The 16,638-nt window shown below is 42.1% G+C and overlaps 2 protein-coding genes across 6 annotated transcripts in view; one reads left to right on the plus strand and one right to left on the minus strand.

Moving 5' to 3' along the window:
• The first annotated feature begins 6,661 nt into the window (after positions 1-6,661).
• FAAP20 (FA core complex associated protein 20) lies at positions 6,662-10,650 on the plus strand. Of its 2 annotated transcripts, none has more exons than XM_039563968.1 (4): positions 6,662-7,091; positions 8,119-8,266; positions 8,946-9,568; positions 10,127-10,650. In XM_039563968.1, the coding sequence occupies exons 1-4, from the start codon at positions 6,988-6,990 to the stop codon at positions 10,197-10,199; spliced, it is 948 nt and encodes a 315-aa protein (XP_039419902.1). In that variant the 5' UTR covers positions 6,662-6,987; the 3' UTR covers positions 10,200-10,650. The 2 variants fall into 2 exon arrangements, 1 of the variants encoding a protein (XP_039419902.1); XR_005603520.1 differs by lacking the exon at positions 6,662-7,091 and adding an exon at positions 7,118-7,192.
• Positions 10,651-10,713: 63 nt separating this feature from the next.
• PRKCZ (protein kinase C zeta) overlaps positions 10,714-16,638 on the minus strand; it is a 40,910-nt gene continuing 34,985 nt past the window's right edge. For all 4 annotated transcript variants that reach the window (XM_039563965.1, XM_039563964.1, XM_010405856.4 and 1 more), the window contains 3 exons: positions 16,445-16,534; positions 13,615-13,730; positions 10,714-13,396 (listed from right to left, as the gene is read on the minus strand). In XM_039563965.1, the coding sequence (XP_039419899.1) occupies positions 13,309-13,396; positions 13,615-13,730; positions 16,445-16,534 (294 nt within the window). In that variant the 3' untranslated portion in view covers positions 10,714-13,308. The remainder of the gene's footprint in view (positions 13,397-13,614; positions 13,731-16,444; positions 16,535-16,638) is intronic.

The raw sequence follows: 16,638 nt of genomic DNA on the forward strand, positions 1-16,638 counted from the left end.
GACAACGTCTCAACAGAGTTTCAGTTCAGTGGGTATTAAGACAATATAAATAAACCAAACTCAGCCCATGTACGACACAGTTAAATAAATGACACATGGAAAAAAAGAAACTAGAGCTCTCCTGTATTTTACTGTCAGGATTCTAAATTAATCCCATTTTGTATTTCTTTTATCAAAGCATTAATGACAAAGGGAGAATGAATATGAAAATAAACCCTTCTCAGTGAAAAGACTTACACTAACCTCCACAGCTTTGATTATTCCTTCAGATTTACCCTATTTTCTTTCTAAAACACTAGTTAGGCCTTAAAAAATTGAAAAACTAACTAAACCTACTACCCACATTTGATGAAGCAATAAATACATTCTCATCTGTTGAATTACATTACATTCTATTTTATGTTGATTTTATACACCAGTGTAGTTATGGATAAAATCACACCACATTAACTAGTAGTGGTAATTTTGTCCCACTGTTTTGTGGTTTCATGCCCATAAACACGTGATTTATGGATTTTTTTTTTTTTTTTTTGTGAAGCTCTTTAATATGTTGATTTCAAATGAAGGAATGATACACAGCAAAGAAGAGGAACTCTGACTTCTATTGGCTACAATTTGTGAGATACACTTAGAATTAAATAAAAAACAAAAAAAAACCAACCCAAAAAGAAGAAAGCAAGCAAGAAATAAATATGAAAACCTCAAGCCATATTTCATCCTAAACTCAGACTCTAAATCCTTTAAAGTAAGGGGAGATGATATAACTCCCTCAGCAGAATTATGGGCTGGGCCACAGAACCCACGTCTCCGTGCCATCAAACCTAATCTTTGTTTGAGATCTGACACATTCTCTCCAAGTTTTCAGTCACATTGCAAAATTCCAAGAGGATGAAAGGCAGATTCTCCTCCTCTCTTACACTAACCCCGGGGCCTAGAAACAGCAGGACTTGATTTAACCAAACACACACTGGGCCAGAAAAATGATGAGTGATCCTGGGACTTGACTGACACCAAGGAGACTTCATCTGATTCATGGTTTTCCAACGTGATCATTGCATCACCTCAGATCCCTGAGCAGATTGTGCCAAAATGAGGAGATAACCAGAATGCCAAAAAGCATCTCCTCGCTGGCCAAACTGACAGCAAAGCCAGCAGAGTCTCCTCCTCCCTGGGAAGCTGCACTCACCAGACAGGCAGCAACCTCCCAGCCCCAAACAGGCAACATCTTCCAGGAGCCAAGGCCCAGGTGCCCTCCCCTGTAAGGCAACTCTTTGCAGAGCTACCACCAACAAGAAGGCCTCCAGGCCTTCCTTCTTACTCAACTGAGCTCCTCTCCACTGCATCCCTTGTCCAAAAAATTTACTGTACCACATAAATCCTGGACCAAGCTAAATCTGCTGGCTCCCAAACAGGCTTCTTAAGCCTCTAGCAAATCAAGAGTAGGATATTTATTTCTAAATCTCCAAAGGAGGATTAGGCAGGGTGACCATAATCCTAACCAGCCTCACACCTGCCACTCATTCTTAGTGAAGAAGAGATGCCTTTTAGTATCTGGAAATTACTAGCAGATGAACCTCTTTGTCCAAGGTAGGATATCAAAGATAACAGTTCCTAGCTCCTTTGTTTCTTGGCTGCATAGAAAAAAAGGGGTTTTTTTTCTGCGAGACAAAGAGTGGATATGATTGTTTGTTTTGGTTCCAGTGACATCATTCCTTTTTTGTCAGCACCATCTCTCAGTAATTGACTCTGATTTGAGGAAGGGCTAGAACAGTTCTGCAACTTTCTCCCTTCATCTCCCTCTATTCCAGTACCCCAAATAAAAACCAAGGTCAGTGAGACACTTTTTCACATACATTGTCCAATTTGATCAAGACCCCCACATTTTCCATGACGATTCTATATAAGTCCCATTGCAATGACCTCAGAGCTTCCCAGTACCATTTTAGCACCAATTAAAGTGGCAGTGCTCAGAGAACCATTTATCTTTATACTGTAGGAGTTTGAGCAGTGCTGTTATTACTTATGAGGGGGAATTGTGCAGGCTCCTTGTCAATTGGTTTAGGTTGCCTAAATGAAGCCAAATTGCTCTTGCCATTTCCAGCTGCTGCTGCTGCCTGTGTTCCACCTTCCCCACATTCACTTTGATCCATCAGCCAAGAGCAAAACAACCTTCCTTCAATGCCCCTCCTGCAAACAGGGTAGGAAAACACCACAAAAGGAAAAAAAAAACCACACATCACTTGCAGCATTTTTACATGTAATAGTAACAGTCTCTTGGTGCCATCATCAGCCATGGCATTTCATTCACACAGAACACTTGTGGGCACATCACATATGCTTTTCCATTCAATGTATTTTTAAATGTTTCCCAGGCAACTGTTTCAATACAATATGCCTCCTTGGCAACCTGGTACCCGCAAATGCCATGCTAGTCTCCCTAGTCCTCTTTTTAGGTCTTCCCATCTTGGCATATAAATGTCACAAGGCTGGGTTTTCCATCTCCAGCCACACAGGTACTGATCTGTCCTTGCACTGGAAAGGCTGAATTGAAGAGATGAGTCGTGCACTGGATGCTGCACATTGGTAAATTCAGCTTTGGTGAGCTGCTTTCAAAGGCAGTGACTTCTTGTGGGAAAGAGAATGTCTCCTGCAACTAAAATTAAGGAGAGCCCACAAAACTGTCTCCACTCAACTGACTTTCTCTGGAAGCAGCAATGAGCCTGCACTTCTCTAACTGAAATGCATGTCATTTTTATTCTCCTGACTAAGCCAGTCTTACCCTGTTCTCCTCATTTTGTGGTCTAACTGTAACACATCACATTAATGAAAAGAGTCAGACTTCCCCATTTCACCACAGCCAGTGATTAGCACTGGACTGAGTGGGTTAGTGTGGCTGAGTTTCTCTTTCCAGGGCTGCATTTGCTGCCACTGGGATGTTCAGGGGACACACTGTGACATTAGAGTGCCAGCATTTCAGCTGTGGGACATTTGCTGCAGCAGCTTTCCCTGCTGCTCTGCAGACTGTGGTCTCTTTGGGGACATTGTCCTTTATTACATTGAGCAGAATGGACAAGCTCATCCTTGAGTGAAGTCACAGACTATTTGACAAGGACAAAAAGTTATCAACACGTACTCCTAAGCTAAGCATTGATTAGATAAAATAATTAAAATATAATAATATTTCAATGGTCTAGCAAGGAACAATTTCTTCTGAACATTTTCATCTGATATAGGAGCTATCACTACAGAAGCAAAGATATTTCAGAAGGACTAAAGCTATCAGCGAGCATCAGTCATCATAAAAAAAAAAAGTTTTAATAAAAACTGCATGTGCTTCAGGCTCAAAGTGGCACATTAAAAAAAATAATAGCTTCTGCATGCAATGACATCAGGCTCTGAGAGAAACCCAGCTGAAACTGTGGCATCTCTTCTTCATTGATTACTCCATAACAACAGCTGAAAATTACAATTTTTCCAGGCTATAAAATGCCTAGCACTCCAAATTCTACACCGGCAGCAAAAATCTCCTCCCTGTCTGTGAGCTGTTGTATCTGTAATAGAGACCCTGCACTACCAGGCTTTCTAATTCTTCCCAAATGCAGAAGCTCTCATTCAATGCTGCAGCTGTTGGGGAGGAAATCAGAAATAGCAGAAGGCGGATTAGTTGATAATGTACCAGTTCTTCCCCAGCAAATGCTGGCACCTGCGTTTTACACTCTCCTCTTTCCCTCAGCCCAGGAAAAGATCACTTGGTTTGTTTGGCAGGCAATTTATAGGCTTTAGTGATTGTGGAACTGCAAGGGATTAGAATTTGTTATAATAGCCCCTTCTTCCTGAGAGCAAAAGTTAAAACTGAGGCCCATTTTGCAGCAAGAATCAGGAACCATGTAAGTAAAGATTAAGCATGTGCAGCTTGATGAGACTCAACAGGGAAGAGATAACTACACATGCTGGCACCCCATTTACAAGGAAATACCTGCAGATAATCTGTAGGAGCATTCTGGCTTCCACAAGCTCAGATCCCTTGACCACTGGCTCAAATCCAGTCAAGGCTGATTATGATGAAGACCACTCTCCGCATTTCTAGGAGAACTTTTTTCCTAAGACCACTAAACACTCTCATTATTAAATTAGCAAGACCCAAAATCAAGCAAGAAGTAATAGGATTTCCATGCAGTGGAGGAAACAGAAGATACAATCTTGTGCAAACCCAAGAACAGGTCCTATTCTTCACTTTTCCTTCCTTTTCTTAGTACATTATTAATTCTGGAAAGATGCAGATGAAAATTACTACGTACCCTTAATGGACAAAGATTTCTAGTTTGAAATCTGCAGGTAGTTACAGAAGCAGATAGAGCAAGAATGGAAACATGACATAGTTAGAGTGGGTATCATTAAAGTGGGTATCATTAAACAGACAACAATCAAAAAAACCTTAGAATTTTCAGTTAAATCTACAAAATCCAAACCCACCTACAATGTACAGTTGCTACAGAAGCAAGGTTTTCCCCTTTTGCTCTTTACAAGCAGAAGCTGCAGTAATAATTTTCCCTATTCTTTTTATTATATTCTTTCATTTGTGGCCCTTACTGCACAATAACCAATTTTTATGTTCCCCCATAATAAAGCTTTTGCAAATGCTCTAAGTGCTCACAGCACCACACAGCAACACCTCCAGCATGAAGAACAGGCTGCACTCCTGATGGTTGTTCTGGGAGAAGTCATACTTAACAACATAAATCCATGGGTACAACACATGATTTAGCAGCAGAGGATTGTCCAAGGAGTACCCAAGGGGTCATAAAGCATAAAATACTAACCCAAACATCACAGGAATAAAAGAAACCCCGTGGCGTAACTGATCATTAGCATAGATACACCCAGGAGTATGTTCGGAGTGCTTTCACAGTCCCTCGGATTCTGTTAAATCCCTGGTTTTGCATAGTTTGCTGCCTCCATGTGGTGACAGTCAGCGCTGGGCCCCAATTCCCAGTGATCCTGAGTAAAATCCCCCAAGGAACACTTCTTCAGCTAGTTGTGAAATCAAACTTCTACCCCTCCTCTGTCATCTCATTTCCCACCACTTCCACAGCCAAACCTCTCTTCAATCCACACTTTTGCTTTATTTACACCCCCTTTCTCCTGCTGTTCTTTGCTTTGTCTCTGCTTCCACCACCACCTTCCTCTCCACAGCAGCCTAAGACCTTCAGATCCAAATTCACCCCTCACCTCTGTTCCACTTACCTTGTTCCACCTGCAGCTTTTGGAGGAATGCCTTTCCCGACAAAGAAGGAAAGGAGGGCCTGTTTCCTGGGATCTCCTTTCAGCACACTGGGAAGCAGCTTCTAAATGGCAGCAAAAATGACAGGCAGAACACTGTGACTATCCCTTGGGTGTTCCCTGGGCACTGCATAGCTGCAACAGACATTAATGTGGGAAAAGGTTAGTCTGTGTGACAGGGGTTGGCTTTTCCACTGTAGTTTCTTTCTTCCTGAATTTCATTCTCGTTTTACTCTGCCCATCACACAGCTGAAATGCAGGCCCTCTAGCGTGACCATTTTGTTATTATTTTTATTTTTCAGCTGGGCTATCTATTGTATAAACTGACAAAGATCCCAGCAGCAACCAAACACTTTGCACTTCCAGGATTTTTATCTGCAAAAGGAAACCTATTAATGCTGCTTTAATGTTAAGAAATTAGCTATTACATAGAGTAAAAGACATTGTGGTGCCACAGAAACAGAAAATAACTGAGTTAACACAGGGAAGGTGAAGGCTGGGCAGAGCCTCCCAGATCTCTGCATAGACAGAATCATCCTCAGCTGAAACACCTCTGGATGGGGTTGCCCAGACCTGCCCAGGTTTAATTTATGTGAAATGTGAATCTCTGAACTCTGATACCCATTTTCAAGGTTCAGATCCACTCAAAGCACATATTAAGGCATGTCAACTGTCACTTAATAAATTTTTGCTGGGCTCTGTGGCCAACACAGTGATTCACAGGTGTAACTTTTAATACAGTCAATATTGATGCCTCCTTTCCACTCTGAAAAATACAAGGATGGAGCGGTCCACAGACATCTAGCAACACAAAAATACAGTTACAGGGAAAAAAAAGTTAACTGGGATTCATGTTTCACCAATAAAAATTTTGTTTTATGCAAAGAGTTGTCAGTACTGGTGCGCCCTCATAAACACCTGTTACCCAACTGGATTTACTTCCTTGTACAATTATTTCTTGCATCAATTGCAAAGAATTTAAACAGCAGAGTTACTTTCTGATCCTTTCATATACTGTTGGAGGATGAAGCGTCTGTCACCATTCCTCTGGTGTCTGTTTTTGAGGAGGCTGCAGCCTGGGGAGTGTTTAAACCCTCTCTAGCACTTTATTTCAAGCCACACGGCGACATTCCCGCCAAAAACGTCAAACTGCATCAGTTCAGATTCTTCTCTAAAAGCGAAATTAGGTCAGACGTGCGCTCCCAATCCATTTTAATTTTTGCAACAACAGCCTTTGGGTTTGGCCCCGCGCGGCAGCCGCAGACCCAGGGCGGGACCGGCCAGGCCCGACCTGCCGCCATCTTATCCCCCTCAGCCACGGGGACCACCCAGCGCAGCCCCTGACCCTGCCCTTCCCGACACACCAAAACCCTACAAAACCATAAAGTTTGAGCGGTAAAAGCAACACAAAAAGGGCTGTTTTCGAGGCAGCCCAGCCCCCGGCGGCTGAAGGGTGCAGGGGCTGGGGAACGGAGGGCTCCTCTCAGGGCGCCCTCAGAGCTGCTCGCCCGCCCCCACCGACCCGCGCCGTGAGGGCGGCTCTAAGGGCGGCAAGTCACAGCCCCGCGCGGCAAGTCACAGCCCCGGCAACGCTCCCGGGGTAGGAGGAAGAGGAAGAGGAGGAGGAGGAAGCCCCGGTCGCCCTCTCTCCCCGCCCTCCCGTGGCCGCCAGCGCCGTCCCTTGACGAGGTGCGGGGAGGCTCGGCCATGTGTGAGGAAGGAGCAGCCAAGCTGCGCCTGAAGCCCCGGACGGCGCCGTCCGCCCGCGGCCGGGAGCGCAGCCCCGGCCCCGAGCCCCCGCCGCGGCCCCCGTGAGTCGGCACCGGGGGGATCGGATCGGTCCTGGGGGACCGGATCGGCCCCAGCGACCCGCAGCGTTTCGCGGCCAGATCCATGTCTATGGCTGTGAAAGGTTATTTCATAAAACACCGCCCGTAGCGCCTTTAAAAAAAATTAGAGACAAAACTGCAGGGTAAAGCACACCGGGCCCTGCGCGTTGCGCGCGTTCCTCGGCGCAGAACAGCACTGGCGAGGACAGGGCCTGAAAAATGCTAATGTATGAAAGCTCAGTATTTTTTCTTCCAGAACACGGCTCACAGGAACGCAGAAATAATTCCTGTTTTTTCCAGCCCTGGAGTTGGGGAGGACTGAAGGCAATGCGTGGCTCGGTTCGTGTTCGAGCCCGGGGGGCTCGGCCGTGTCCCTTCCACCACGGCCTATGAGAGGTTCATCACTCTGCTCTTTGAGGGCGTGTTGCTTCTAATTTCTTCACCACGCGGCTTTATTCCTGGACAGCGACCCAAGAAAACGCGTCAGGAAGAATGCTGGAAATACCACTGTGACATTAACATTCCATCTTCCCCTTGGAATTGTCTTTATACAGCATTACCTTTTAGTGCTTATAGTTCCTAGGATCAGTTAAATCAAGTTGTTTGGGAAGATAGTCAGTAATTTCAAATGGCAGTGTGGAAATGCCCAGACATACATGGGAACTGATGCAATTGCCACCCTCAGTGCAAACACTTCCATGATTTCTGTGCTCAGCAGGTGTTAAGTTTGGTATTTGAGAATATAAAACAGTGGCTACACCTAACTGTTTCACTTGGAAGCGAAAATAGTGATAGATACCTACGGCTCATTTGTTAGAAGCAGAAAAGAAAGCATTTAGACATTAATTTTTTGCTAGCTGTACAAAGTACATGTCATAGCAAGCTGTAAAAAAATGTTTGTATGCTAAATAATGTCTTTGTGTTCCAGAAAAAAGAGGCAAACTAGTATCAGTGTAAGAGTATTTTCTTTCCTCTCTCCCCCCTTCAAACTATTGGACTGTCTTTACAGGGCATCGACTGACAGGTGTTCCTGGTTTGAAAAGGAAGAATTAAATGAGTGTGAAAAAACCTGGATTTTGTTACTGAAAGACATCAGTCAAAATTCACACTGCACAAACTGGGACACAGTGCCCAGCTTTCCAGAGTTCTTGGAAAAGGTAGCGTGCTGTATCCTTGTTTTTGCACTTCGTGTCCTGCTTCCAATAGCGACAGCCTGGTTAATGGGAAACAACCTGAAATAGCTTTTAGAGATGTGGGTTTCAGCTCTTTATGTGCAGTGGTGTGGCCAAGCATGGTGTGGCAGGGAATATAAGGACAGCTACAAGAGGCTTTTTTTGCAGTACAGCAAATTCTTTCCAACATTTTGCTGGGAAGAGGGAGCCTGTGTAAGGATGCTGACTGCCATAAACAGCAGCATCGCCCGAAGGAGTGAAACTGGAAAAGGCAAACTGTAATGGAGGGGTTAGTTACACAGAACGCACCCTGACATCGTTCCAGTGGCATTAGGCAAGATCACAACGTAAAAATCAGTCCTTATAAAGTACTTTTTTCCTCCCCTGAACAGCAGCAGGTTGTTGTTTTCATCCTTAGTCTCTCTGGAACATGAGTACCCATTGTATCCATTTAGAAACGTTCAGGGAAGACCCATATTCCATCAGCTCCAGGAAGCTCCTGATTGCTTTATGGGTGCTGGAAAAGGGACATAAATAAAATGTTCTTTTCTTCACAGTAGCTCAGCTTTCTCAGTATTTGCAATGTGTTCCCAAAGCCTGGGGTTTAAGTATTGATTGAGCCACATTTGCTTAAGACATTCTCTGTGTGTGTGTGTTTTACAAGGCTGAGGAAAAGAGTCCAGAACACCAGGAAGTCTTTACAGTCGGAACGAAAGACTTTCAGTGGGTATCATTCCCATCTTTTCACAAAGAAAAACGTCTGAAGCCCAAGGATCTGAGCTCCCAGCAGCCAACACAGAGCCAGAGCAATGAGTTACATAAAGGACAGGGCCAAGCAGATAAACCGAAAAGTTTATCATCTACAGCTGAGAAAACCTGCTGGGGAATCAGTACAGATCAAGCCAAAACCGCATCTGGGGAAGACACAAAAGGTGTTTCAAAGCTGGATGTGAGTCTTAAGTCATGTGAACTCCCTGGACACAGCAGCTCTGCACAGCCCTCGGCACTGGCACAAAGCCCCACAGAAGCTTTGAGCCCTCAGCAGCACCGCACAGGGACTGTACAGAACAGCAGGGCAGAGGGGAAAGAAAAGGGTGAGGAAGAACCTCAAATCCAAACACATCAGGGGGATGTTCCCGTGGGGAAGACCAGAGGGGGGCCTGCGGAGAAGCCTCGGCTCGGGAGTGCTCCTGGGGCTGAGAGCTGCGAAGAGAAGATGGAAAGCCAGAGTGAAGCAGCTTCAGCTCTTGACAGTTGTCCAATGTGTCTGATTAAGTTTAGTGGAAGGTAAGTTTGTTTTGGTTTTTTTCATAACTTTCCCATAAGTTAACCCCATCCTCTATATACAAAATAACAAAAGCAGACAAAACTTCTACTGTGAGGTCCTTTTTAGCTGTCAGAATTACCTACTTTAATCCCATTTACAAGTTGAGTATCTGCTCTTTAGTAAGAGCTGTTAACACGATTTCATAATACGTAGGCTGTCAGAGTTGCTGAAAATGTGCATATCAACAGGTCCCCTAACCCTGCAAGCTCTGTTGGGTGCAACTTTTCCTGTTGTTAGGAGGCTGAACAGGAAGACAAAAGAGTGGCTGCATTAATATTTATACAATTTTGGTCATTCTATCGAGACAGGCTTAAAATGAATCAGATCTCTATATTCAGGTCTGTGCTACTTAGCTCCAGATGTGCAGCAGTAACAGCAAGGGTGGGAGGTTTGGGTAGATTTGTGTAGAGTTGCTAGGCACAGCAGTGACTCCTCCCCTAAGGTACCAGAACACTTCTGGGAGAGAGTAAAGTAGAAGGATTCGACTGTTTCTCACTGCACAAACACTGTGTTTGCAGACTCTCACAGCTGGATATCGATGGCCACCTTGCCAGGTGCTTGTCTGAAAGTGCAGATGATGTCATGTGGTAGAGCCAGAAGAGTGGAGAGCAAAGGAGCAAGGCCAAGGATGAAGCTTTCTCAAAGGAAAAGGAAAAATGTGTCAAGGAAGCACCTCCTCACCTCTGCCTTGCTTAAGGATCACAAGCCAGTAACTCAGTAGAAGGTCAAGTGCCACCTGCCTGTTTGTTTTTTTTTATTTTAAAGCCTCTCAAATACATGTAAAGTAGTTCTAGTTCTGAAAATGGTGCTCTGGGATGTCCTAGAGATCCCCAGGGAAATCAGGCTTGGTACTCCTGAAAAAAAGGCACTATTGGAAATCCCTGGAGCTTTGTCTGATGCACAGTTCAGAATTTCTCAGGACAGAAGAAAGCAGCTGAGCAAAAGACAACTGTTACTTACTCTAATTCAAAAGTTTACCTGTTTAGAAAAAAATACCAGTAATCTATGAAAATAAACTGAGTTAAAAAGTCATTTGAACTTAGCATTTTTTGTCTGTTTCAGAGGTTGGGCATAGCCCAGTTTACTGATAAATAATAACAGTCTATTAACTTTTTCATTAAAGTCTTTAATAGATGTGCAAGAATATAAATGATCTCAGCTGTTATGGATTAGTATACCATCTTCTGCACAAGTAAAACTGGTCAGCAAAGATCCCAACTAATTAATTATACAAAACTACAAGAACATATTTACTGTTTTACAATCATTAAATTAGCTAGAATTTTCATTTACTATTTCAAATAAGACAACTATATATCATTACCAGATCCATTTGTAATATATTAGGATTTTTTTTCCAAACCACACATTTAATTACATCCTTCATTTTCTTTTATTTATAAAACAAGTACTTTATATAAAAAATTTCCCCTTCATCATGAACAGAACATTATTCAAACACTTGCACATGAGCAACCAAACTTGTACCCAGCAAACTATTTGGCAACACAGCAACATTGTAAATGCCTGTAAATTCTTAAATAAAAATCAAATAGTCTTTACAATGTTTGTTTAGCAAAATGTGTCTTTCTACTCTTCCTTCCCTCCCTCCCAAAATGTTGTTCTGAAACCTAGAAAAAAGGTTAAAAAAAACCCCAACCCACATTTCTAATATTTCCAGTTTAAAGTTCCATGCCCTGGCATGTCAAAGGACAGCTTAACCTGTCACAGTTCCATTCATGAGCTGCCTGCAGTCACTCTGATCACTACTGATTAGCTTTAGTACCAGGGGAGTTGAAAACACTGAAAAGGAAGTTATTCAGGGTAAATAAAATAAGAGGGAAAAGGAGCAATTAAAAAAATGTCAGATTACATTTAAAAGGTAATGTTGCCTTTAGTAGATAATAAAGTATCTAAAGTCCAGGCATTTGAGGCAAGTACTTTTTACTGGTTAAATTATTTAGTGCTGATTAAAACACATTTTGCTGAATATGAAAAGCTACAGTCCAACAGAGAAACCCACAACTGAAACCTGAATGGGATTCATAGAACTAAACAACCACAGGTCTGCATAATTGTGGCTAAAGAGGGGATACAAAACCTAGATTGTTATCAATGATTAATTGAATATTTCAAACAATGTTTTGGCAGTCTGGTCCTAGCACCTCATGACTTGGATGTGAATCCCAAAGATGTCATGTTCAGCACCTAATGCAATGCTGTACCCTGAGAAAAACCATAGGTTAATGTAAAGAAAGTGAAAGTGTCGCAATTTATCCTGTTTTACACCCAACCAGGTGAGATGCCACAGCACAGGGTTTCTCCTCTCTTCCTTCCCACACAAGCCCTGGAGCCGCAGCCCAGCCCGAGGCAGCAGAGCCTCGCTGCTGTCCCAGGGCAGCGAACCCGGCGGCTCGGCCGCGGCTCCGGCACCTCCAGCACAGCTTTGCCAGCTCCTGAGCTCTCCCCTTTCGGATGCCCTGGCTCCCCTGGCACCCCCCCAGTTCCCACCAGAAGGGATTCCATAGTTGTCTTTTGCTTTTTCCAATTTCTTAGGTATTCATTTTTCTTCCATTAAAAAAATTGTACTACTTTGATGCAAAATCATTTCGCTGAAAGATCCCATTCTCTGCTGCAGAATGATTAGTTATTAACATACACTGAGTAACTGTAAGCAGACAGTTTATCATAAGTAGGAGGTGTGCTTTATCAGGAAAGTGGATTTTATCTTATGGTTATTCTAGATTTACTACTTAAAACTTTAAGGCTATGCTTTACTATGCTTTTGCTCTACATCTGAATATTTGTATTGTTGATAAAAATACTTTTCAAAAATCTAATATACAACACAATATCATTGTAGGTGTAGGCACTGCTTAAGTATGTTTAGAAACCCTTTGTGTGCAAATTTAGTTTTCTTCAATCTCTACATTTTGGTAAATTTGGAGTTTAAGACAACAGATTTTGAAATTGATACTGTAAATTCTAATTTGGAATTAATCTCACTGAGTCACTCGGCATTCCAAATTCTGTAAAAATGCAACTAAACATCAGGCTGCAGCTGTGAACTGTATGTTTCAGATGGAAATGTTACTTAATATTAACGAGCAGAACTTACCAGGTGTAAGAACGTCCCAAATACGCAATAATCCTTCAATGCAGTTTTATCCATTTAGGCACTTAAATCTTGTACCCAAATTTATGTTTTGATTGCTAATAAAACACAACTCCTTTTAAATATATCTGAGATGTTTAGACAGGTACCACTTGTGAAAAAAGGCATCAAAAATAAGCTTCAACACCACCATAATATATTTTATTCTTCAGGATGTTACACTGTAATACTCTTCAACTGGGAGCTCATTGCATCAAATGTTTGTAGAAAGTGTGTGGATCCCAAAGTTTCTCATGATCTCCTTTTGCAGGGATGCAATGAACGTTTCAATCCTTCATGAAACAGGCACAAAATGCAAATTCCTTCATTAATGAAGCCAGTTGTGTCAGTGCCCAGAACTTAAGAATCACTAAGTGGCAGAGGACACCCACCAAAATCATTATTCTCTTCTTTGATTTTCAGCAGCAAATTTGTTTTTAGATCATTGGTCTCCATCCAAAGTGACCAGTCCCCAGCCTCGCATGCATATACTGTAGTTAAGGATAAATTAATGTCATTCACACTGTCCCCAACGAGGTCATTTCTTCATACTGTTTCTTCTGTTGACAGCAACAATGGATTAATATATTCAAATCCTTCAAATTCTGACTGATCTATTCGCTTTATTATATCTCTGAAAAACAAATGAGAGCAGTGTTTAGTTTATCAGAACACTGGGCAGTCTTGTATCATATATAATAAGTTATGCAAGATATGTAGGATACAAAGATTTCAAATTTACTGTAACACGACTATGTTCTAATGGCAAGTACACAGTCTCTTAGTGATTTTCAGATAATTTATCAATTAATTTCTTAATATGCAGCTGGATTGGGGGAAAGCAGCACATACTCATCATCTGGGGTGAGCTGCACGGGCTCGCTGGTGAACTGCGTGTCGAAGTTATCCAACCCATAATCATCCGTGATCTGCGGCTGGAACGGGGGCGTCGTCTGCTTCTTCTCCAGCTACCCAAAATATGGGGGAAAGGAGAAATTACAGTGTGGAAGAGTTACAACACCCCTCAGGAAACTCAAATCCAACTGCAGTAAGTGCTATTGGAGAGGAACAGCAAAATACCAAGTAGTACACCCTACAAGCCAGGCAACAGACACCAACACAATTAGTGCTCTGCATTTGAAAATAAAAATCCACAAATAATTCAACCATTTATGTTTTCTCTAAATTGGTAGATCACACTCAGGACTGATAAATTCCCACAGTGCTGCAATACAGCAGTTAGCACAATATATTTACTTTTGTTCCTGAGAAATCGACCTACTTTTCTTCCTGCACTTGTGTGCAATCTGTCACATAGTCCAATTTATAGTAGCACAGACACCAACATTCTAATTCTAACATTTATAGTCAGTTAAAAAACTGTCTAGGCTACAAATCTCCATAATCTAACTTAGGACAGGTAAGCAGGATGTGAGTAGTAGTTACCACTGACGAAAATGATGACTTGTATTACCAACATGGGGAGCAAACTTGATTTTAGGGCCAGGATCTCTCATGATGGTTAGTACAGAGCAAACAAAACAGGGAATAAATTACAGAAAGATCTTGGATTTCAGGTTTCAGACAAGAGCACAGGAAGCACAGATGGAGATAGGAGGAAATTGTGAAACTGTCACAGGGTGGTGAATTAACACATCAACATCCCATCAGTGATCAGGTCTGGGAAAGCACCATGAAATCAAAGTTTTAAGGAAGAAGTAATTAGCTCCTCCCAAACAAGAATGGCAGCATGAAAGAATTAGCAAAATGAATATTTAAAAACTGAAGTAGGGCAGCAGGACCATCCCTGTGAAGTTGTTGCCACACACTCACATCCAACAGACAGACATTATTCCACAAGGGGTTAAACATCAGACTTCCTCTTTTGTTATACTCAGTAAAGCATAAAAGCCCTCTTAAATAAGCCATAGACAGAACTTGCAGCCTTTAACTTGAGAAAATTCACTCATCAAAAATAGGTGGTGAAGCTCTAAAAAATACCTCACTGCAAACAGTAGCTATGGCTTTGTAGTTCTTGCTCTGGCATATAATGGTTAAACACCATAAAAACAGGCACTGAGATAAGAACAGACTGAATGTATCAAAACAATCTAAAAAAGAACGGCCCTGGATGCTGCTGAGCCATCCTACACCAGAGTGAGCAATCTGAAGTGTTCTAGGCTGTGCCACACACACTTTGGATGACTAACACCAGGAAAAATGTTCCTGGGCTGTGTGTTCATTTTCCCTGTATTTATTTTTCCATTTAGCTCAAGGTTCACACAGAACAAGTTTTAAGTTGTTTCCTTGGGTTCCAACTTAAAAGCTTTTCCAAATCTTTTCAAGTCCAAATGTTTTCTTTGAAATGCATGCAGGTGGTGAGTAGGAGATTCTAATAACTAAAAAAGCTTTCCAAATATTTTCTCATTTTTTCCTGAGTATATTTGCCAGAACTTATTAGAAATTTAGCTTCAAGTTTATTTAACATTGATCCTCCTGAGTAGCACTGTCCTAACCATATCACAAAACAGATCTCCTAAATCTTTCCACTTTTTAAAAAAATAGATATTTGTATTAAAGCTTTCAGCCATGAAAATATGTTAGAAAACACAAAAATTCAATCAGCATAAATGTTGACCAAGAAGTACCGATTTCAATGAAGAGGTTTTTTCTACAAATAAAATACAAATCCGACAGTTGTTGTCTTCTCTCTCTCAAAAAACTGCAAAGCAGAACAAACTGCAGGACATGATGTTCTGCTCCACACCCCCAGGTGAACTGCACTGTAGCACCACAAGGTAGCAAAAAAAGAAAAATAATAACACTCAGGCTGGAGGGAGGACTCCAAGCAAGGGATGTCTGGCAAAATTAAAGCCAGCCCTCATTACAGGGATAATTTTGTAAACACCAGATCTTTTAAAGCACAGGCACTTTACTCACTGAATGTGTTCTCTGAAGAACGTTACAATGAAATTCAGAGCAGCAGCTTCAAAGGGAAAATGAAATTGTGCAGCTTTCTCTCATCTGAACTCTTTCATGTTAGTGCTGCCTCTTCCTACACTTCCTGCAGCCTTCCCAGACTATGAAAATACTACAGACACACTTTTCAATTGTTAAATAGCTATTAAAAATGTAAGGCTGACAGGGAGGTGCTCCAGACTTCACAGCTTTATTGCTGAAGCTCAATAAATGTTACCATGTCATTTCTGGGATGTTTCCACACTGAAGACAGAAGGCAACACAATTACCAAGTAGCAGAAGATTTAAAAACTCAATTTTGATACAATTTTATGCTTGAAAACCCACTGAAATGCAAGTCATCATCTTCACCACGAACCAGAAACCTCCCTCACACCACCAGTACTAAAGAAAACCTGCAAACTGTAATCAGAGCCCCTTTATAAATAACCCCACTGCCCTCCAGCCACATCCTTAACAAAAGGGACTGATCCTGCTCACTCTTCCTCAGGTCACTAAACCCTGGCACCCACCTGAATAATCCAGCTGATTTTAGGAGTCAGAGTTGATAAATTCAGCTGGCTTTTAATGCACTATGAATACTACTTTTACATTTCTAGAATGCATTTTCCCTGTCTGCACTGGAGCTGTCCATATGCACACAACTAATAAATTAATGAATTATTCCTTTTGAAAACCCAGAAACACAACGACTGATTTTTACCAGATCCCAGTCTATGCTGCGGAAAAACGTGTGAGACTTGATATCAGCAAATCCTGTCTGGGGCTGACAGCCAAGCCTTTCTTTGGGATCCTGTGGAAAACACAAGACACTGGAATTACACACTCCAAGCCACTTACAGCCCACGTTTGCCAAAAAGCCCACAGAGATGACTCCAGCATTCCTATGACTGTGCA

Source organism: Corvus cornix, chromosome 21 (assembly GCF_000738735.6).
Source record: "Corvus cornix cornix isolate S_Up_H32 chromosome 21, ASM73873v5, whole genome shotgun sequence".
NCBI classification, from domain to species: Eukaryota; Metazoa; Chordata; class Aves; order Passeriformes; family Corvidae; genus Corvus; species Corvus cornix.

Excerpts from the sequence above, each read along its gene's own strand:
- FAAP20 (XM_039563968.1), top strand. The coding sequence starts at position 6,988 with ATGTGTGAGGAAGGAGCAGCCAAGCTGCGCCTGAAGCCCCGGACGGCG. Across the intron at positions 8,267-8,945 it reads TTCCAGAGTTCTTGGAAAAG|GCTGAGGAAAAGAGTCCAGA; the intron begins GTAGCGTGCTGT and ends GTGTTTTACAAG. Across the intron at positions 9,569-10,126 it reads CTGATTAAGTTTAGTGGAAG|ACTCTCACAGCTGGATATCG; the intron begins GTAAGTTTGTTT and ends CTGTGTTTGCAG.